This window comes from Diprion similis, chromosome 10 (genome assembly GCF_021155765.1).
Source record: "Diprion similis isolate iyDipSimi1 chromosome 10, iyDipSimi1.1, whole genome shotgun sequence".
Lineage (NCBI taxonomy): Eukaryota > Metazoa > Arthropoda > Insecta > Hymenoptera > Diprionidae > Diprion > Diprion similis.
In genome coordinates this window covers 3,333,995-3,356,280 of record NC_060114.1, presented here as the reverse complement: position 1 = coordinate 3,356,280, position 22,286 = coordinate 3,333,995, and the positions used below count along the sequence as shown (strand labels likewise).

Sequence of the window (22,286 nt, the reverse complement as noted above, 5' to 3'; positions counted from 1 at the left end):
ATAGTAGTGATTTATTGTTTCATTTTGATAAAAAATGGTACAATGAGGAGTTACAGTGAGGATTTTATGGTACATCAGTGTTTAATTCACGGGTCGGATATCTTGGCGAAAACTTTCTCCGATTTTTACGTCATTTGGGACACGTTCGTAGTTTTGTTGTAGAAGTTTTTACAGATTATCGTACTTTTACGAACTTATCGTAGTTTTTTTTTTTCACTTCTCTTTAACCCTGTGGCCATAATTTCTGTAAAATTTAATAATTTTTCGCAGATTATCGTAGTTCTTGGTAGAGTTTCTTACTTTTTCGTGAAAAATCGTACATTTTCATTACATGCGTTTTTCTGTTCACGTACGTAAAAAACCGTACACCTTTCCGTATATTATCGTAATAATTTTTTACTGGGTATAAAGTAGAGAAATTCGGACTCGTGCGTTGTTTTCGCATAGAATTTTTCGTACATTGTTGTGTTTTTCCATAGATTTTCGTACATTGTTGTAATTTTCTCAAAGCTATTGCCGCCTATTTTTCGTAGAAGTTGACACAGTGTAACTGTTTTTTTCTTTTTTTTTTTTTTTTTTTTTTTTTTTTTTCACAATGAAATATTGTACATCTCGGACTGTCCGTAGTACGGATGATGTGAGCTGATTCAAATTCATTTTAAAATCGAAACAATTTATACGATTTACGCTGATTTCAATCCTTCTACTGATTCTGCTAATGAACCGAAATTTTTCATGGATGGTGTCTCTCGATTGGATATTGAGCAACAACCGTTCGACGATTGCTGGCTAATCGTAGCATAATCTCGTCTGGTCATGGATCCAAAGCTGTTGTTCCAAGTTGTGCATCAGGTTAAGGATTTTGATGAAATCTAGACAGGAACACTACAGTTCAGGTGCGCGTACGTCGATGTCAGTTACGATAGAACTTTCTAAGAGTCATTATCATTTGAGAAGCTAATCGTCTCACCTTCATACCATGAGTTTATTCAAATTCTTGTACCGTTTGAACTGCCTGCCCAGATTTTGGCGCTATGGAAAATGGATCGAAGTTGTGGTTGATGACCGTCTCCCAAGGTATGGAACTGCTCATTCTAGTAAAAAAACTGATTTCTGGAGCGGCCTAATCATCAATGCCGACGTCAAGTTTTACAAGACGACATTTCGACTGTAGTTTGACACGATTTTACCGGAGTTCTGACTTCGATTCACGACTTAGACGTTCCACGGCCAATACCTTTCGAAGTTTTACTGGATGCTCAGAAGAAAAAAATTAATCGTGGGATACGGTAGGCTTACGGTACGCAATTGGCAGACAAAAACCACTCCAATCCGATCTCGAGCAACAGATGTTTGTTCGAAATTACATCAAAATGAAATAACGTTCGCCTTTCAATACGTCTTTTTTATTTTCGTGAATATGTTTTGAATCAAAAACACCCACATCGAAATGATTTAACATGCAACTTCAGGAAGGATATTTTTATTTACTTTCGGTCTGGTTTTGATTATTTCTCTTCTTTCCAACTTTGTAAATATTTAATTATTCTCACAGATTATGAAGTAATCTGAAATCTTTGTTTGATCCTCATATCTATTGTATTACGCAAGTCCGTAAGTATGAGGGGAGAAATATGGTGAGACTGAGGAATCCATGGAATAGCAAGGAATGGGATAGTATATTGTGTAGCTAGTGCGTAAAGCAGGCAATATCCGACGAGAAGCAGCGGAAAATAGGGCATATCGAATGTGCGCCTGCGCGAACTCTGTTATTCAAGAATAAGGCACTTCACGCACGCTACGAAAGCCTCGAAAATGACAGGCAGGTGTTACAAAAATAGACTGTCGAGGCTTACGTAGCGTGCGTGAAATGCCTTATTCCTGAATAACAGAGTTCGCGCATGCGCGCATTCGATATACTCTCTTTTTCGCTGCAGACCGGCGTTGGTTTGCCTCTCAAATAACACTTTCCTACGCATGTGTTACAAGAATAGCGTGAACGCAATACCTGCCTGGTGTGGTTCACACACTAGCTACACAAAATACTATTTTGGGATAAGTGAATATTTGAGTCTGTACATCTCTTTATTCTAGACTTTTCACAATTCAGAAAATAACAGTAGCGATCCCTGAACAGCTTGAACTTGCTGATCTGTGTTCAGGAAAAAGCCCCATTAATTTTGTAGTGAAAAATTCGATTTTTAAATAAAATGCAATAAGTTAGTTGGAAATTGAACCAATTTTTCAGACGGATCCTCAGTGAAAATCCTATATTAAGATGGCAGAGGTGCTGCAGGACTTCAAGGCTGACGAAGACGGACAATCTTGGATGCCCCACGATCTGGTTTCGAATTATTTTGTTGCACTTGAAATTTGCGATCCGCTGAATGTAGACATAAAACAGTTGGAAATCACTATTTTTAAAGGAGAATGTAACTAAAAGACTACTACCTCTGAAGGTCACTTGAGTACGTATCTTTCGAAATTGATTATCCTTATTTCGCAAACTATCATACGTCACGTATTATGTGAGAGCTTCTGTATATTTTCCCACGTCTCAGTCTGGTTTCTTGGTCTCCAGACTCGATGAGTCTATGATTCCATGCCCAGTTCTCTGGAATAACTTTGTGCCTGACATTTTCATAATACGAATATACTTTCGTCAAAACTGATTTACAAAACTAAGGGATTCGAATTTGTGGCCGTTCCTGGTGAAGAAGAATGATTCTTGGTCAGGGTCTTCTTTAGAAATTCAAATAACTTGATATAAATGGCGTTAGTTCAGATAATTGGCGCTTGCTATTAACAGAGAGAAGCTATAATGTTGCAGCGATTAACGGAATTCCCAGAAATCATATCTTACTTATTTGATGAAGACTAACTTACAGCATCCTCGTAATCTTTGTGACGGGTCAACCGCCAACATTTCATCAACATGATTTTTTTAACAACAAGCTTGAATCCTATACTTATAAATTGATATAATGCTGATATTCAAATAAACAAAATTATAAACTTATCAATCAATGATGTGTATAGCACATAGACTTATAGAGATAGATTGCGAGGCTTGCGCACCAAGGTAAAGCCCTAATTAAAAAGAGGAAGAAACAGCTGGAGTCCGACCTCTCAGTTGCACGGTCGAAAGAGTGACGAAACACTGTATGCTTCTCTTTCTACAGCAGGGGCGTACATATCATAATTTAGTGCCCCAAGCGTTGCATTGATATAATCCGGATAATATGAATACATATTATTGTGTGGTAGTAGTGATTAGTGGCTCAGATTATTAATACAAACAATCAATAATATCAATGTTTAGCACATTTTTTAATGAAATAATATGATATATAAATGTGGAACGGGCGTTTCTATCGAAAAGTCAGATGCACATAAAATATTGAAACGTAAGTAATAATAAGTTTTTAGATACTAGACGTGATAATTAAATGAAACTTGATGGTTACTAAAACAACAACAGCAATGCTTAAAGTCTGTATGCTCTAAGGGTACATTAAAACAAAGTCTTAGAGTCAAGCCCCAGGGTTTTATGGTACAAGCGTTATATTAGTCCTCGAAGCGCTGGCATGAGTCAGCCAATCGGAGCCGACGAAACAGAGAAAGATTGTAGTGTTACCACTTCTCTCTCTATGCAGTTTTCCACTTACACGAAAGGGTATACCATTCTTCCCTCGCGTTTCTATGCTCCAAGCTCCCGCCAAGTTACCGATTAGAGTGAGAGGTCGGACTTCCATTTTTGCTTTCTCTTTCTAATTAGGGCTTCAGCTCGATGCACAGACCACGCAGTCATCTTTATAAGTCTATGGTATAGCAGTAAATGAATCAGTGCCATAGCTAAGGGTGACCGAGTGAAGCGCTTGCCCCCGGCACCCTTCTACACGAGGCACCGTTTTGCAGAATAAAAAAAAAAAAACTAGACGATATCAGCTTCACTAGCGCGGGTACCACGGCGTTATACCAAAATATATATTCAAGATTGATCAAATTTTTGCAAATGAAAATGTTGCATACCTGAGTGTACTTAGCATATCATCAAAGTTCCATAGGGTGTCCATGAATTCAATTATATTTTCATTAAAACCGAGTTCACAATGATGCAGCGTTTTATGCCTTATTTGATAACAAGGGTCACTCTAAACAACTGAAAGAAGAATAGAAAAATCACGGTGCAGCACCGTAATAGTAATAGATAAATGGAAATAATTGTCCGTCATTAGACAAAACAAATCTTATTCAAAACAAGAACCGAAAAGAACCTAGTTGCACCTCCTACATGATAGATGGCGATGCTAGCGTGATACTTCCTGGCCTTCCTGGCGATAGCGTTTGATGATAGATGGCGATGGTGTCAGTTGATTTCTCTAGAATAAATTCAACTGCTGGCCCATTCGGCTCTGACTAATGTGCGTTCCGGTATATTGTTGCTAGCCAACATGTCTATACACAAGAAAATTGAGGTACAATTTTTGGAATGTGTTCTCTAACCGATTCGCTATGTGCAAGTCACATACTTCAATGTAATTGGCCTGAAATACGGGACAATACTTGTGATTAACACATACAAACATAAGGAAACAAACTTTGGGTCTATTTCTTCTCATAAGCAGTGTTCGGGTTTGATATATCGATCTAAAAGTCAAGTTTCATCTGCTCTTTACAAACAACTTAGTAGGAAGCGTCCGAGCGTGTTCCAGCATGTTGCTTTGTGGCACGCGCTGGGGACGACGACCGCGGTGGAATACATTGATGACGCCTCTAAAGATTACGCTGAAGGCAAAAAGCGATCCCAGGTGGTCTCCAAAAGAAATGCCGTAATACCGTTCCAAAGACAACTTCCTGATGTTTTATCAGCTTTGTGTACAAACGCAGCAGACAAAAACAATGCAGCAGACAAAAATAATGCAGCAGACAGAAATAATAAAGCTGACACAGTCGCGAGGTCGCACCGCTTCGTTGTGCAAATAAATTTTTACGTTTTGTGTCGTCCAAGTTTTTAGAATGAAATTCTCGGTTTCATTGACGCGTGAATAATAGCTGACAATTCAAGATTTCACCGGTGGATATTGCCGCAAAATTGTTGATAGGTTTCAAAATTTCGATACAATCAATACGGGTGCAGGGCATGGAGATACATTCGCAATGCGTATCGGAACATGCAAATAAAATTGATATAGTACCTAACTTCTCAGAAAACAGAAGGAGAAAAGCTAAAAGATTAGCCTCATGAATAGCTGAGGATAAGGCTCACTTGTTTGCATCTCGTAAAAATCGGAATCTTGCAATGGAATGAAAACGAAGACGTCGATGTAATAGCATCGCAACTAGAAACAGGTTTTGAGGTGTTAAATGACGTAACTGATGATTTCGATTTTTCGAGCGGAGAATCTTTATCCAAAATGGATGTGGTAATTTCAAAGAAACATGCGGTTGATTACATTATGATACGTAATAGGGACATACATTGAGGGGAAATCATTTCGGAGGTCCATAGCTTTAAGTATAAAGCTATTTCACTGGTCCCTGACACAACAAAGTGCCAATGCAACAAACAACACATCTGTACTTGCTAAATTTGATTCATAAATGGTAACTTACAGCGACATACCACAACGTCTAAATTGTATTACGAATATTTTTAACCAAGCCAGTTCCCGTGGCTTTTTGCGAACGCAGTTTTAGTAAGTCAAAACTAATACAAAATTACTTGCGTTCTTTTACTGGACAATGACGTTTGTTAAATCCAACTATTTAATCCATTCAGAATAGAATTGGTAATTGACAATTTTGCAACGGCGAAGTCCCGATAAATTCATTTTCAGAACGGGGGCGCTGGCTTTTTGACCAGCCCGAGCGCCACAATCCATAGTTACGGCGCTGAATTGAATACATTGTTGACACCATAAACCGTATAATTTTGCCTCTCTCTGAATTATTTTACTCAAGTGACGAGCTGGCACCTCGTCAAATTACGAGCATATGTTTCCACACAGCGTGTTTACGTAAACAATTGTCACAATTGCCATCAGAATAAAACGACACCTCTAATTTCAAATGTCTGCACCACGTCCAAAGCCACTTGTGGTTTCCGCCAACCGACGTTCGTATGGATCTCCTTCCTACAAGTCTGTAGTTATTCTTGACGTAAAATGACAACGTAAGTATTTACCGTTTTCCAACATTTCGAAGGTTTCATTTGATCTTACCTGTAAAAGCTCTATTTAGTTGTAAATAAACAGATGTGTTTTGTTACTGACCTGTTGGTGTCAAGAACTCTCTTCATACCTCTGTTATTTATTGATTTTTTTTCACCAACAGATACCAAAATAGTAGATAGTAAATTTCGGAGAACCAGTTCAATTTTATGAAAAATTATCAATCTATGATTTTTTTGTATTACTCATACCAAATCAAAGGCCAATATTTTGAACTCCAAACTCGTGGACACAAAATGACGAGTGTAGTTTTTTGAAATTACTATGGGTTACACATGAGTTGTACCTATGGTATTGTTGCGTGTACTAGTTTTGATTTTATGTACGAACTTTTTGATTCCCAAATGGCGGACCAATCTTCCTACGGCTAGTTCGAACCTTCGCCAAATTAATATTCCGGAATTTTTTAGGCTGCTGCACGCTGCTGATTTTGTTTCCGATCTTGAAGTTCCGGAATTCAATTCAGACGTTCGAAACAGTAGGCGATTTATTTTTAGATTAGCACGAACTGTATGAAAATTTATTTTCGAGGGCTTGTGATGATGAATGGAAATCTAGAAGTCATTTTTCTGATTATTCGTTATCAATTGGACCACGATTCTGTGAAACTTGCTTTGTGCAAAAGAAAAATGGAGAAAATAACATAATGTTATCACATATTATTGTTTAAAATAGTATCACAAACAACACAGTCCTTTCACCCTACAAGTGATCATTGGATAGGTGATTTCATATAAACAAAAGTGATAAGTACTCGAAATAAACCATTACAGACAAAACTGTTTCATTTTGTTATAACAATATCCGAGTAAGTCGTAAGTGCAATTGAGTAAGAGTCATCAGGCTATTCTGCCGTCTCTTTTTGCGAGGTGGCAGTGTAAGATTGCACGTTACACGACCTCCTCATCAATACTTCGATGAACCTTGTGCAGAGTACCAGCAACGGCATCACAGCAGCGGAAACAAAGTGAACTGGTGACGGATATATCGGTGGTAGGTAATGGGAGAATACCAACGCAAATAGCGGCGCTCCGGCCATTGGACTCAACGTTTCCAAAACCCCCGTCAGCGACAGCACAGAACCTGAAAAGCAGGAAACATATCATCCGTTTCAGCGTCGAGCCTGATCCACTAAAGAAACTAAAAATTCACCAATATCACCGGGAGGCACTGATTTCGATAAGATTGATTGCATAACTGGTAGCACAATTACGGAGAACATTCCAATTGACACTGCAAGATACATGTGCCAGCCTGTCCATACATAAGCTTTCACGAGTGAAAAACTGAAGCTTGAGACGAGGCCTAGAGCGGCCAACATTGTGTCCGAAGTACCTGGAATTCCAATGACATCGGTCGATGCGAGATGTTGGATAATGAATTTTATGTTCTGGTGTGTGGAATAATTGTCACCTAATCTGGTTCCGAATAGAGAAGCTCCACACAAAGCTATGATGTTCAGCAGATGACCAACGCCAGTAACGTAAGAGTATTGTGCAACATTCCAGTCCAGTCGCGCTTTTGCAAACAGAAAGCCTATGCTCGTATTTCCTCCGGTAACCATGTCACACAAAGTGATAATGAATATCGCAAGCCAGGCAACAGACCGATGAAAACCGTCCCGTTTAACTACGCAACTAGTAACAAGCTTCTGCAGATGGGAGACATCGAACAGTCCACGTAAATATGACTCAGAGAAATCAGTTTAATTAGATGTCAATGATTTCTTTTTAACGTTCAAGAAAACGGAGTGTGAAATTGTTATTCGTAGAAAGTTGAATCTGAGGTTTGATGAATGTTGGAATTGATACTTCCAGAGTAATTAGAACTTACAAAATAAAAGGAGTTCATAAACTGGATGAGGAATGAGTTGTAAAATGGCTTGTTGGAATATGAAATAAAAGTATGCTTGTGAAGGGTGGAATAGATTGACAAACTTGTAAGGAACGTTGATGAAAATATATATATATATATATATATATATATATCTTCACTCAGCGATTCATATCCATTGTGGAAATATTATATTGTATGTTACGATAGCCTGATGCGAGCTGATGCGCTCCAACCCGACTTAATGCGATGTAGCAGTCCTACGTTTACCGACCGAGCGAACTCATCCGTTATCTGCCTATATTAAATAAACAAACGATCGGAATAGGTTGCGACGGTGCATAACTCTTTTGTAGCGGAATCGAGGAAGGTTACTCATATCCCGAAAAATGTTAAGAAAAATTTGACGATTTTCGGGATATGAATAACCTTCCTCGATTCCGCTACAAAAGAGCTATGCACCGTCGAAATTTCAACCTATTCCGTTCGTTTGTTTGTTTAATATAGAAAGAAAACGGATGAGTTTGCTCGGTCGGTAAAGATAGGACTGCTACATCGCGTCAAGGGAAAGCGGAAGAAGAGGAAAAAGGTGTTAAGTATCTCAGAGATAATTAGGGGATTGTTTACGATATTCAGTCAACGTCTCCAGTTTAAAAAATCATTCAACGGGTTTGTTTACACATCACGATGAAGCGTTTATTATCATGTGACCATCACAAGCTCCAGACAGTTTTTTGACAATCCGAAAATAATATTCTATGTTTCAATTTTTACATACATTTACGACTAGTAAAAAAATTATTCGATTTCTCACTCTTTCTATGTGTCTACGTATCTAGCTCTCGTTTGATTGTATCCTTACGTATAAAATTCATAACACATTCTCAAATATTCATCTACAGAATTAATTATTATATTATTATGATTAATATGTTAATTAACAAAAATGCGATGTAAATCATACATATAATATACTGAGGGGTTTCCTGAAAAGGGCCTGCTCGCTGTATCGTTTATCTACCTAGCCAACTTCGTAAAAAAAAATGTCATTGGCACTAGGTAGACTAGGGCTTGATTTTCACGGGCAGCATAATGCTACCGCAGTATTTCGCTGCCGAGTTTTTGCCCAATAGCAATGCTATTGAAGTAGGGAAGCGCTACCGAGAGCACGTTCCTGGCATTCCTGCAGGGTGGCCACAAATTTTTGGAAAATAAATTCCATGACATTTGCAGTTTTTCCAGGACCTAAAACCTAGTTTTCCCTAATTTCCATTTTCCCAGTTTTAGTAAGTTACTAAAACTTAAATCGTTTAGCTTACTAACTCTATATTCCATTAAAATTTAGTTCGAATTGAGGAAAAATATAACGTAATTTACAAAATGGTGCAAATTCTTAGCCTACAAAAGTAATTACTCAGAAAAGGATGGTCAAAAAAATCCGAAATAATTCAGAAAAATCTTTTAGAGCTAAGCCGACAACATTCCAAAAAAATGGATCGTATCAGAGACGGTGAGGTCTGGAAGTGTGTCGTATTCAGGTGGACAACGCCATGTACATACATTCAAATTACCGACGGTCTAGAGGTTAAGGAAAACCTCTCGGTATATTCTAATACAAATATTAGGTAATGAAACTGTTAGGTATTTATCTGAAACTCTTACTTTCATGTTATCGTTCATGGTGAGTAGACATAAGGAGCACTATCCCATATGGCTGTTTGACTCAAAAAGTATCCACCGAAAAGCATTGAGGTGCTTATAAAGACGCGTTGTAGGATGCAAAACTCCTATACCACTCAAGCGATCAGAGTGAAACTTGGACAGTTAATGCCTTATTTTGGCAAAAAGTTGAGCGTCTTTTGACTTTTTTAAAATTTGGAAATGAATATTATAGATTGATTACCATCCACAGAAATTGGCCAAATTTTCACAGTTGCACTGAATGGATCGAACTATCCGGTATGATGCCACTCGGCGGTGATGAAACACACATTTTCAGTCCAGTCCCATGAGATTTGATGGTGAAATGACGAAATGACAACTGATCTGGTTTTTGATTACGAAGAACACCAAAATCTCATTTTGGCGACATTTGTTACCGACATTTCGCGCATGCCGGTAATGCATGCGTTTAATGTCGATAAAAAATTACCGGCATGCGTGAAAGGTCGATAACAAATGTTGCCAAAATGAGATTTCGATATTTTTCGTAATCGAAAACTAGATCAGCTGCCATTTCGTCATTCCACCATCAAATCTCATGGGACTGGGCTCAAAATGTGTGTTTCATCACCGCTGAGTGGCATCATACCGGATAGTTTAATCCATTCAGTGCAACTATGAAAATTTGACCAATTTCTGAGGGCAGTAACCAATCTGTAAAATTTTGTTCCAAATTTTGATAAAGTAAAAAGACGCTCCACTTTTTGCCAAAATAAGGCATTAACTGCCCATATTTCACTCTGATCGCTTGAGCGGTATAGGAGTTTTGCATCCCCGCGTTTCCGAGGTGTACACGTAATTAGTGCATAGCAATCAGGGTTCAATCGGTTTCAATCTGATTGGCGTTTTGCGGGAATTTTGCTACAGCGACGCCATCTCGACTTCCCTATACTTTACGGACACTTTTCATACACGGAGATGATGCTCCTTACCTCTACCGTGAATATTATCATTCTACATGTACATACATTAGGGTGGGCGAAAAAAAAATTTTTGGTGTCAATTGAAAAGTTGATTTGCGTGCTAAAACAAATTCCCACAAAAAGAAGAGCCCTGTAGCTCAATTTTAAAAGGTTGCTCACGCGACTTTTGTATATCGTATCTGAAAACACGTGAATAATCAGAGGGGCAGCTACAGTGGAAGCTGCACGTCCCTTTTACTGAATAATGTACTCGTTTTTTTTACAAATTTTTTGGTCAAGTTCTCTGAGTGTTACAACCGAATATTTTATCAGAGTAACAGAAATTATTGCTCGATTGGAAAAATCTTGAGTTTTTTCTATTGCGATATTTGTATTCTGTCGAATGGTCAGTTTCAGCGAAGTATGATGATAGAAAAAAAAACTTAAAACTTGTCGATCGTAGGCGAATTAAGCCCCTTGATGTGGTCAATACGGAACACAAAACTCGCGTGAGCTACCTTTTATAATTGAGCTACAGGATTCTCCTTGTACAGGAATTTGTTTTAGCACACAAATCAACTTTTTCGATAAACATAAAAAAAACAAAAATGTTTTTTGCGGCCACCCTAATGTGCGTATATTTCACCGATTATTACCACTAAACATTGTGAAATTATCAATAGGAAAGTTGCAGAATTTGTTCTTTTTTTATTAATTGATCCATTGGTCAAGATTCGTAAGAAAAAAAAAAAATTACACTTGACAAGATAAACCACACTAAGTGGTTAATTCTAAAATAAAAATATAAAATTATACGTATCGCTTCGCTTAATCTTATGCTCATGAATTTCTATCAAAACTTATATGTAAAATATTAATCGACTATGCAACTTTCCTATTCCATTATTATTTTAGGAAATCGTCAACCATAACTTAATATTTATGTGAGACTTTCGAACTTATAACTAGTTTTAAGCATAACTATAAACCTTTTTTTCTTAAAACATGCGGCTCCTGGAATCCAATTCCAGTCTTTCATATTCGATAGTAATTTGCAGGCCTAATATATAACGTGTGAATGGAATTAACAAATACAAGTTGAACATAATAGCGATTAATAAAGTAAGACGAACTAATGAAACTAGCAATTGATAAAACGTAAAGGAAAAAACGAAACACTTGAAAGTTTTTATTCCCAGGTTAAGCATGGCGTGAAAATTTCACATTTAAAAGTGAACATTTTCACTTATGGATGGTTTAAGTTAATTATTATTAAATTTCTTTTGAGTGATCGAGCCTAAAATAAGAAGCTTTGCAGATTCATTGGGCTCGATAAATAGAATCAGTTATTTTCAACTGAAAAAAAATCCAATTTTTAAAATCTGGTTCTGAGCTCACGATTCGAAAAATGTCCAATGCTCAGATACTGTAAATTTACAATTTGTTGATTTCAGAATTTCATCACCTCTTCTCCACGATTTCTTATGTAACAATAACGCAAATTGTTCAGCCAATTCACAGACAAATTATTTCAGAGCCCGCTCAAAATGTGATTGAGTTTCCTAAACGTTTTAACTAGAAGTTTGAACCCTGTATTACACATAATTTTCATACAGTAAGAATTTGAATTCTCTCTCGAATTCAATATTATAGTTCAGTGAAGCGTTATATAGGTATTAATCATTGCCACAGCAAAATTAAAATAACTGATTGTTGTCTTTTATATGTTTATGTAATTCGTGAGTACTACCATTCGTACCATTCATACAAAATAGAATAATGGAATTGAATTTTGTGTCAACGAATTAGAAATTAGTAAGTTATTGAGTAAAACAACATTCTACACTTTAAACCAAGCAGGCTCAGTCTAGCTATGGATACAGTGTTGTCCAAATTTGAAACTCCAGAGTCCCGATCATTATTGCTTCGATATCGAACGGAACCTACAGGTAACTGCTCTCGGCGATATATTATCGTGCGGGATTACCAATTTTGAGGGCCAATCCTTTCCCACCTTTTGGATATGTTACTATATCTTAAAAAGAAAGTCTGTAATTTTTAAGGAATTTTTTACCTCCTTTCTTAGCGGTGGCACCTTTATGACACTTTTAAAAAGTTTTCGGAACATAGAATCATTAAAAAAAACAGATTTTATATGAGACACCTCAGATTCCTAGCGAGGATACTAATACAACGATTTGATGCCTAGAAACTCATGAAAATCGATCACTAGGTGAAAAAATGCGTTTCAGTGGTGAAGCTTTATTTCCTGACCACTTTTTATAACTAAAGATCAATTTTCATCGCTTGATAAGTATCGGATTTTTTTCGTATTATCATTTTCAGAAATCTGTGTTTTCTTCATATAAATTCGGATTATTTATAATTTAATCTTCCACGTTTATTGGCGAATCATCGTGCGTGTTCCGCACACGTTTTGAATTTTTTGCAAATACGCAAGTAGGTGGGTAAAAAAATCCCGAAAAAATTTACAAGTCTTTTTCAAAGTGCGTTATTTCACCTAGCTACGATACCAAATATGCTATCATTCCAATTATAACTTATAGACTAAAATTTATCGAATAGGTCGATCACGTAGAACTTTTAATAGGAATTTTTCTTCTCTTTTCGACCATCAAAGACGAACTATACGTTATAATCATCTACGATCAGTCAATAAATAATCGAATCAATATTGTTAGTAACATCCAACAGTCTTAAAATTTTCACTATGATTTCAAAATAGTAAAATTCATCCAAAGTCTGTTTAAAAGATTTTCATTGATTGAATAAGAAGCATGAAACAAAGATTTAAGGTTTGCCGCATAAATGAATCAAACTTTTTTGTGTCAGCTCACCTGCTACAGACATTATTGAGAGTTCTCACCAAAATATACGTATATATAATACATTTTTACGTTGTGATGAGTACCCACGAATTTTCATCTTAATAAACTTAAGGGTTATATGTATACGAGTAGATGGCAAAAAAGTGGGTGAATTTTGGGAATTTACATGTGAAGAAATATTTATGCAATTTGACTGGAGTTTTTTTTCGAAAGTATGTATATTGCGCTTTATTTTCTAATTTTTTTTTTTTCTTTTATTAGTATCGAATTATACTAAGCACTGTTATTGATAATAAAGTCAATTAGTTCGCTATGTGACATGTTTTGCGCTGCTCACGATATCTCATGAACGACTGAAGCGATTGACTTTAAATTTTTAGACAATATTCTTAGATAGTTTCCAACGATGCCATTTTGTTCAATAATCTTACTTTTTTCAACTAATTAAAAAAACTGTGTAATTTTTGTCAAAACATTGAATTTTAACTTTATAATTTTGCCATTTTGTTGGTAATATTTTTTAGAAATGTTGGATCGTGGCGATAAGATTCAATTGACTAAGAATATCGTCTCCAAATTTTAGGTAAATCGGCTGAGCCGTTTTTGAGATATCGTGAACACGGCGAAAAATGTCATCGAGCCTAATATTTGTCGTTATTCTCGACAATAATGCTTCCTGTGAATTGATTGTAATAAAAAATATATCGAATGAAACTCGATCCAGATAGGTACCTTTGAATAAAATAAACTCCAATTCAATTGCATAATCGGTTGTCAAGCGTTAACTTTTCGAAAGTCACCTACTTTTTCGCCGTCCATTCGCATCTACCTCCTTAAATCAAGCCGTCCAACAACCATAGCAACGTTTTATTAGCTCATAATTCCCGATCTACGGGTTTTCTCCGATGAGCTTGTACGACCGGATGTTGAAAACCGGAGTCCAAAAGTCATGACTTTGCGCAGCTTGACTCCTTGACGTATTTAGCCCAAGTTCTGTGAGGCGTGAAATCGCTTTTCCTCATGAAATTCCGTCTATCGGCAGTCGCCTCACGGTTCTGATCCAGCATACTCCTGAAGATATCCTCGTCGTAGGCGCACGTCAGGATCTTCTTGAATTTTGCAGAACCGGCAGAAAACTCGGCTGGCTGACTGCCAGCGAGTATGTGAAGATCGTTTTTGACGCGATTAGCCCAAGTCCACATTTCGACAACGTCGCAATCGCATTTGAACGGATTACCGATCAGGTTTAGATGCCTGAGTCGGGGATTGAGCCTGAAAACACGCGGGTGAATCGAAGTGAAGTTGTTGCTGCTGAGATCGAGCCACTCGAGAAGATGAAGCTTCTTCAGAAACTCGAGACTCTCCTTGGAGGACAACCTGTTCCCAGACAAATTGAGACGCGTCAGATTCCGCGAGTTGAGGAACGAGTCAATGGAGAAACTCGTTATGTTACAATTGCTTAGATCGAGTGTTTCCAAACGTGACAACTGCCTGGGTAGCAGCGGTTGGCTCTCCGGGACTACGAGAGGATTTCCACTTAGCTTCAGCTCCACGATACTGGTGTATGGATGATCCCCGAAGACGTTCGGGTTTATCGGCGTCTTCAGGTCGCAGTAGTTAAGTTCGAGGCTCTCGAGCCGCGTGAGGTTTGTGAAGAGGCCTTGTTCGAGGGTGTGGAGTTTGTTCCCGGAGAGAATAAGTCGCTTGAGCATAGTCATTTTGGAGAAAGTCTCGTTACCGACGTAGCCCAAGTTACTGTAGGACATGTCCAGATACTCGAGCGACTCGAGAGGGTTCAAAAGACTTACGAAGGCGTTGCTAAGCGGGTTATGAGATATCTTCAGCTCCTGAAGATCCTGAAGAGCGTGGAAGGCCTCGGGCAATTTATTTAGCCCGCAGTTGCTCAGCGACAGTTTCTGCAGCTTTGGAAGATGGCCTAAAACGGCCGTCAGGTCGGAGGCGAAGAGCGGATTTCCGTCCAAGTGGAGAACGCGTAGTTTGCTCGCGTTCCTGAAGGCTTCCTCGGTCAGGCGGTCCTTCAGGTTACAGTTGGATAAGTCGAGGGACTGCAGGTTCTGCAGATTGTGACCCAGCGTACTGCCCACGTCGAGATGACGCAGCTCGTTGTCAGCCAGGTTCAGCTGACGGAGGTAAAGATTCTCCGAGAAAGCGTCACCCGGTAACGTTACGATGCTCGAATTCCGGATGTCGAGACGCTCCAGACGCGTCATGGGATGCAGGACGCTCTTCCAGGAGAGCGTTCCCAGCTGGTTGTTCCTCATTTCAAGCTCACGGAGATTCTCGAGGTGTACAAACGCCTCCGGCGAGACGAAAGAGAGGTTGCAATTGTTCAGCTGCAGGTACTCCAGGTTCGTCAAATGGTTGAACGGCTCCGGATCGATTCTCTTCAGGGGATTATTAGAGAGGTCGAGTTTGTTCAGTGCCGTTGTGTTGTAGAAGAATTCGGTGCTCAGACGATGAATACCGCAGGAGTTTATGTCCAGGTACAGGAGAGAACGTGACTTTAAAAAGTGACCGTCGATACGGGCCAAAGGATTGTTCTGCAGCTCCAACGTTATTAGTCCCGGACTGTCGCTGAAATGATAATACATCTGACTTGATGAATTGGTCGTGTATATTTGTTAACCTAAAAACATACCTACTAGGAGTAAATGGTAAATGTGAGCAGGGTGAGCGATCAACTGCGCATGCGCCGGTAGTGTTGCCAACTTGATTTTTTCTTCGCTAGATTTGATGGTTTTGGAGAATTTATAGCGAGAAGTTTCGTCTGTTTAGCGATTGACAGGAGATTTAGTGTTCTCAAGTTCGACTGGAACTTTCAATGGTAAATTTAGTGATTTCAAGATAATTTGGTGATTTAAGTGTGAACGTTTGTGATTTTTCAGAAAAGGGTCTAGGCGGATAAGAATGGTGAATCTGTCCCCACCAATTTTTGTGCTACTAATTTTTTCAACTGTTCCTAACCTAAAATAAGAAATTTGTGCTTAATTACAGCTTCCTACGTCGATTCCGAGGTGTCTTTGAGATGAAAAAATGTGTTTTTTCGATCTGTGCAGTTTTTAAATACCAAAAGATGAACGAAAAATCTGAATAAAAATTCTGAAAAATCAGAAACATCTCAATTACATATTCCAAACTGCAAGAAATTTTTTTATGGATTGTTCATCGTCTTTTTCAAAGCTTATCGTTTGGTTGACTTCACACAAGAACATTGTGCCGTTGTCTACGGGCGAATAAAATTTATTATACACTGCAAAATAAATTTTTTTAAAGAATAATTCGATGATTAAAAATAGAGTTTAGCATTCACAAATTGAATGAATGTTGAAATGGTTCGGATTTTTCAGAATTTTTTCAGATTTTTTGGTCTCCTTTTTATACCGAAAAACTGCAAAAATCGAAAAAACACGTTTTCTGAGCACGAAGACACCTCGTAATCGACGTAGAAAGCTATAATTTTGCACAAATTTCTTATTTCAGGTTAGGAACTTTAAAAAAACCGGCGCCACAAAATTCGGCGGGGGGTAGATTCAGCGTTTTTAGCAGAAAATTAGGCGATCTTGAAACCTATTCGATATTCCAGTAGTAAATTATTTTTGTATCATTACTGAAAACACCGAGTGTTGCCAACTCAATTCTAATATAGAGTTTCGTGAATCTCGCCAGAAACTACCAGACGCCTCTGCATTCGGTCCAACAAGTATCAAATCGACGAAAAGATCCGTTATTTGATTTATTTTCGTGATAAATCTCAGTGATTTTGCAGATAAAAATATAGACGCTAATGGTCATTATGTAGGCGATGCGAATTGTTTTTTTTTTTTCATCAAGCAGATATCAAATCAGGCATGTAGTGATTCGGAAAGACAAGTCAAACTCTTATTGTTATCTGACTGATTACTGGCACGAGTCATCAGACATAACCTCAATTCGCTATTTCATTTTGACGGCTCATGCGCCGTTTCGAAAAGGTTACGCTTGTCTTCCTTACAGATAAAAATATTGCCGCAGTATAATCTCGCTGACCGATAGAGTTGAATTATCTTGCGCATGTGCAGTCACTGGATCAACCTACTAACTTTCACCAGTTCCTCTCATCGTCAGTATAATATTCACATGATAATTTAATGCGAAATTGAATTTGAAAAAAATGTATAAATTTGTGTTCTCAAAACTTTCCTTGCAATGCCAAAAACCTTGACAAAATTGGAGAGAATTTTTCGATTGAAATCGTTGAACATATTTGGAAAAGCCATATCCTCAACGAACTGAATATGGTACGCCAAGAGACATTCAGGGTGTCCAGTTATTTGTGGAAACGTAATTCTCTGAGAATTCCAAATTTTCTTCAGGGGATATCAAATTCCCTGAGAATTCCCTGATTCAACAATTTCCATGAATACTGGATACCCTGAAAACTTGACACGACAAGATAAAGTAAAATTGCTAACCCAAAGGCATCAGGATCAATGGTCGTGATCATGTTGTACGAGAAGTCAGCATCTAGGAGATAAGCGAGTCCGGCAAAAGACTCGCGAGTTAGACGAGTCAGGCGGTTGTGCGCCATTTGCAAACGTCGCATTTTAATCCCGTGCGGAAAAGGGGAAATCTCAGCGATGTTGTTGCCGTTCATATCCAAAATGTAAACATTCGGGCTTAGCTCGTTGTAAGGAATCGTGGTCAGGTTGCTCTCGGAGCAGTCCGTCACCCAGTTGATCCGAAAATAATGGCAATGGCAGTCAACGGGACATTCTTGCTCCTCCAATTCACCGTTAAAAGGAACAGCTGATCCAACCAGAGCCGCCATAAGCAGCAGGATTTTTGACGTCATCTTCGTCACGGCATAAGACCTGAAGTAAAATTTATATAAATTACTATCGGTCTTTGAATCATTAGCGATGCATTGGAATGGAATATTTCGTGTCAAGGGGTTAGTTAGGTTTAGGATGTTTTGGAAAATTTTCCACGTTAATAGTCCGATTGTCAATATATCAAAAAGTATTGCAAAGTTTTTTTGCAGTCATAAAATACACACGGAGAGGAGCTGTTTGGAGGAATGAGGATTGAATCGGATATCCGTCATGAACAATTGTTTGTGTTGTGTTTAAGTTATGTTGGGCGAATTTGTATTTATTAATAACAAGTTTTTATTTCGAATTGAAAAACAAAATCAATAACAGAGTTATTCTGCACACAATATTGATTCAGTTTCAACTACAAGTTACAAAAGTAATTTTGTTTCATTGAATTAAAAATTACTTTCGTGATTTCCTTTGTAAATATCGTTTGCATAAGCAATCTGTAATTGAAACGAAAATACTCTAGTGATTTGTATGTCAAATGAAATCTATGATTAGATTAACTTTTAATTTAAACGGAATGAATTAGGAGTTACAAAAGTATTCATTGCAAAATTTAATTGAACGCTGTCCAATACTGTTCGGAAGTAACTGAAAGTGATCAGCGTTTTCCAATGAACAATTGAAATATATTATCAAACTGATAGAAACTATTGTAGAGCTGTAAAAAACTGCAGCATGACGTGCGTTAATTTTAAATAAAATTCTTCTTGTAAATGAGCAGCCTGTTCAAATTTATTATTTAAATTTAATCGTCAACCGAGGCCAAGTAATAACGATATCGATTATTTATAGTTTCAATTTTCTCTTCATATACTTATTACCCAAAGTTCGATTACTTGGAAAACTGAATAACTTAGTTTCTTCGAAATTTTTCAAATTCGAGACAGCAGATTCAACATGGCGGAGTATTACGATTGTAAAATTCACATTCTTCAGATTTCGGAACTTCATAGACGTAGATCCGATTATTTTTTTTTGCTTTTCTCCAAGCACAAACTGCGTCGTTTTTATACCGTAATATCTTGTATATTTCAGAAGGAAAACGTTGAAATGGCTCTGTAATTTGGAGAATAGAAGAAGAAAAATAACAGCGATGATTCTTATCACTGACGGCCTCTGTTCCCCGAGTTTTCTGAAGGCCTGAGAAAATCCAGAAGCTAATAACCTTGTCTCTCCTATGGGCAGTCAAGGCTCGAAAGCGAAACACGAATGGAATGGGGCGAACGACCCCCGAGGGTCTCAGAGACGGAAAAGAAATCTACGAGCAGAGGGCGAAACGGAAGAGGAAGGACCCGGCAAAATTGTTAGCTATCTTCTCATCCCCGTGTGGAGAAGAGAAGCGGGTTATAGACAACTTTGGTTTCCGGTTCTGTAGACGCGCAAAGCAGCTGCCAACACTCGGGGAAAATTAATTGATTTTTTATAAATAAAATTGGTTTACAGCCAGGCATTTTGTGGATCATTTATTTCAGGCCGCTGGTGAATTCAGGTAAATTGTCTCACACAATTTACTAAAACATGTGGATAAGGGTAGTCAAATTTACCAAATCTTGAAAGTGAACAATTGATTAGTCCAATCACGTGTTTCTAAAGTGGTAAAATAATTTGTGCGAAACCTCGAAAATACATCAGACCGAAGTTTTTAACCTTATTGTAATGATGCATCTTCAGAAAAACTAATTATTTTTCAACTTCAGATGATTACATGAAATTTAGGAAACCGTTAATGAAGCATAAACAAACTCAGATTTTGTAAATTCAAATTTTCCGCGTTGTTCTAAAGCTGCGAAATTCGCTCTTTTTTGTTTCAACGGTCCGATATGGTGACGTTACTAACTTCAGCCTCGTGAGAATATCTTTCTCACAAGAGAAGTAAGATAAACACTTATTGGAATGAGCTCCTGTCTAGTAAAGTCATCAAAAGTGAAACATTAGTTGTTTAGTACCATTGAATGAGCCTGTCATTGACACAATAGCATATTTTTTATCCGATGTTCATCATGTGGCCAATCAGTCTCAACAACATAAAAATTTTGGCCTGTCAGTGGGATTTGACAGTCGCAAAAAAATCATTTTTGGACTTGTGGTCCAAACCTACCAAACCTTTCGTTGGATGAAACTGAAAAAATGTTTTTCTCTTTAACAAAATAACTTGAGTAAATTTTTTAGTAGCTTTGACATTCAACTCCGATTAATTATTACGCCTTAAGAAAATTCTGGTTGTCGAAAATGAGAAATTATTTAATCGCGAGTGAACTCTGTGCACCGTTTCGAGAAGTAAAATATTCGCGAGTACTCGACTATTTTTCAAGCTGGGACGTATAAATTTCGGTTTTATTATCCAAGGTGACAATTCACGCTCGGTAAAAACTCGGTTGGAATTATATTGACACTCGGGGCAGTTTGGCGGAAGAAGAAGCAGAAGCAGAAGCAAAAGCAGGAGGATAACGCGGTTCTCACCCCGCTAACGGAGATCCTCCCTACGGTATACATAAATTCCAAGCCTTCCCCATCGCCGCGTCTTTTACATTCTGATTTCGCGTTGCCAGAAATATTCATACAACCTTTTTTTACGACGAAATTGTCTTCTTTATCTTATGGGGATTCCCATAAGCTTGAGGGCCGACTTGGCGACGCCGACGCCGCACGTCTTCCGGCAAACTGAGGGTACATTCATCTATACACGCGCGTTTTCTCTTCAAGTATTACGCATACGTGATACTTGCCGACTACATAAAGTATGACGTTTGGGATGCCTTATTAAGGCACGCGATTTTACCAACAGGGTAGTTCAGGGTGTCCAGTTAATTGTGAAAACGAAATTCTCTGAGATTTTCAGGTTTTCCAGACAAGAATTAATATTTATTCAGGTTGTTCTCGTGTACACAATACATGGAAAATACAATAATTATACGAACAAGAATATTTTACATTTAACCAGAACACAGCTCATTGAGCACGTACAATTTTTAAGAAATGAGGGCTTGGTTCATGACCATTGCCTGAAAGTTGAAGGAAAAAACTTTTTTTTCACCAAATGGCTAAATTATTATGAACCTAGAATGAAAATTAGTATATTTCAAATACGACGTGAAATTTCCTAAGATTTCCAGGTTTTTTTCCACGGAATTATTAAATTCTCTGAGAATTCTCAGATTCCATAATTTCCATGAATACCGGACACCCTGTATATAGTGGCTAAAGATGTTGAGAAATTTTGCGACGGTATATACAGACAAGTTTGAATGGGACAAGTAGTTGTAGACTGATGAATATGAGCCTGCCGTTACAGATTGGGAATCGAAGGAATTTGTTTTTTCTTCATGATGGAAAAGTGAATAAAAATATTTTTTTTGTACCCAATTTGAAACAGTTTAATTTCATTCAACAATTCAAGTTTTTATCCCTGGAAAATCTTCATAAGAACACGTCTAATATTTGAAGAATAGAAGTTTGGATGAAAAGTTTTTGCAGACTTAGGTTCGAATTCACATTAGATTTTCCTCCGTTTTAAATGTTACAGGACTACTTTCCAACAAATTTGAGATTCTAGAATTTGGAATTCGTTCAATTATGAATTTGAATCCCTTTAATACCAAGTGATATTTTTCAAGTTTTTTTGAAAAATGGTCATTAGTTTGTCCCAGTAGTCCAAAAATAAATTTCAAATGGACCTGAACTGTAGCTAGTGTGAAAAAAACAGCAAATATGAAAATAAAATAGATTTTTTCCAAACCTAATTACACGATGTGATTGAAATTGGGTGTGTCTTAGGTTTTCAAAATTTAACCCCTTCAAGGGCAGGTTTTCCTGTGCTTTTCGATCAATTTTTTCAACAAATAGATTAAATACATGGAATTTTAG

The 22,286-nt window shown here is 37.6% G+C and overlaps 2 protein-coding genes across 3 annotated transcripts in view; both read right to left on the bottom strand.

Annotated features, from left to right (window-relative positions):
- Positions 1–7,077: 7,077 nt before the first annotated feature.
- On the bottom strand, positions 7,078–7,918 carry LOC124411378. The gene is made up of 3 exons (XM_046890470.1): positions 7,647–7,918; positions 7,386–7,568; positions 7,078–7,316 (listed from the first exon to the last, which is right to left on the bottom strand). The coding sequence occupies exons 1-3, from the start codon at positions 7,795–7,797 to the stop codon at positions 7,078–7,080; spliced, it is 573 nt and encodes a 190-aa protein (XP_046746426.1). The 5' UTR covers positions 7,798–7,918.
- Positions 7,919–14,036: 6,118 nt separating this feature from the next.
- The window catches only part of LOC124411002 (carboxypeptidase N subunit 2-like), a 30,512-nt gene continuing 22,262 nt past the window's right edge, over positions 14,037–22,286 (bottom strand). Inside the window, exons 1-3 of one of the 2 annotated variants that reach the window (XM_046889808.1) lie at positions 22,275–22,280; positions 18,012–18,410; positions 14,037–16,134 (exon numbers count right to left, since the gene is read on the bottom strand). In XM_046889808.1, coding sequence (XP_046745764.1) covers positions 14,487–16,134; positions 18,012–18,410; positions 22,275–22,276 — 2,049 coding nt within the window. In that variant the 5' untranslated portion in view covers positions 22,277–22,280 and the 3' untranslated portion in view covers positions 14,037–14,486. Of the gene's footprint in view, positions 16,135–18,011; positions 18,411–22,274; positions 22,281–22,286 lie in introns of those variants that run through there. The other variant, XM_046889809.1, reaches the window with a different exon arrangement.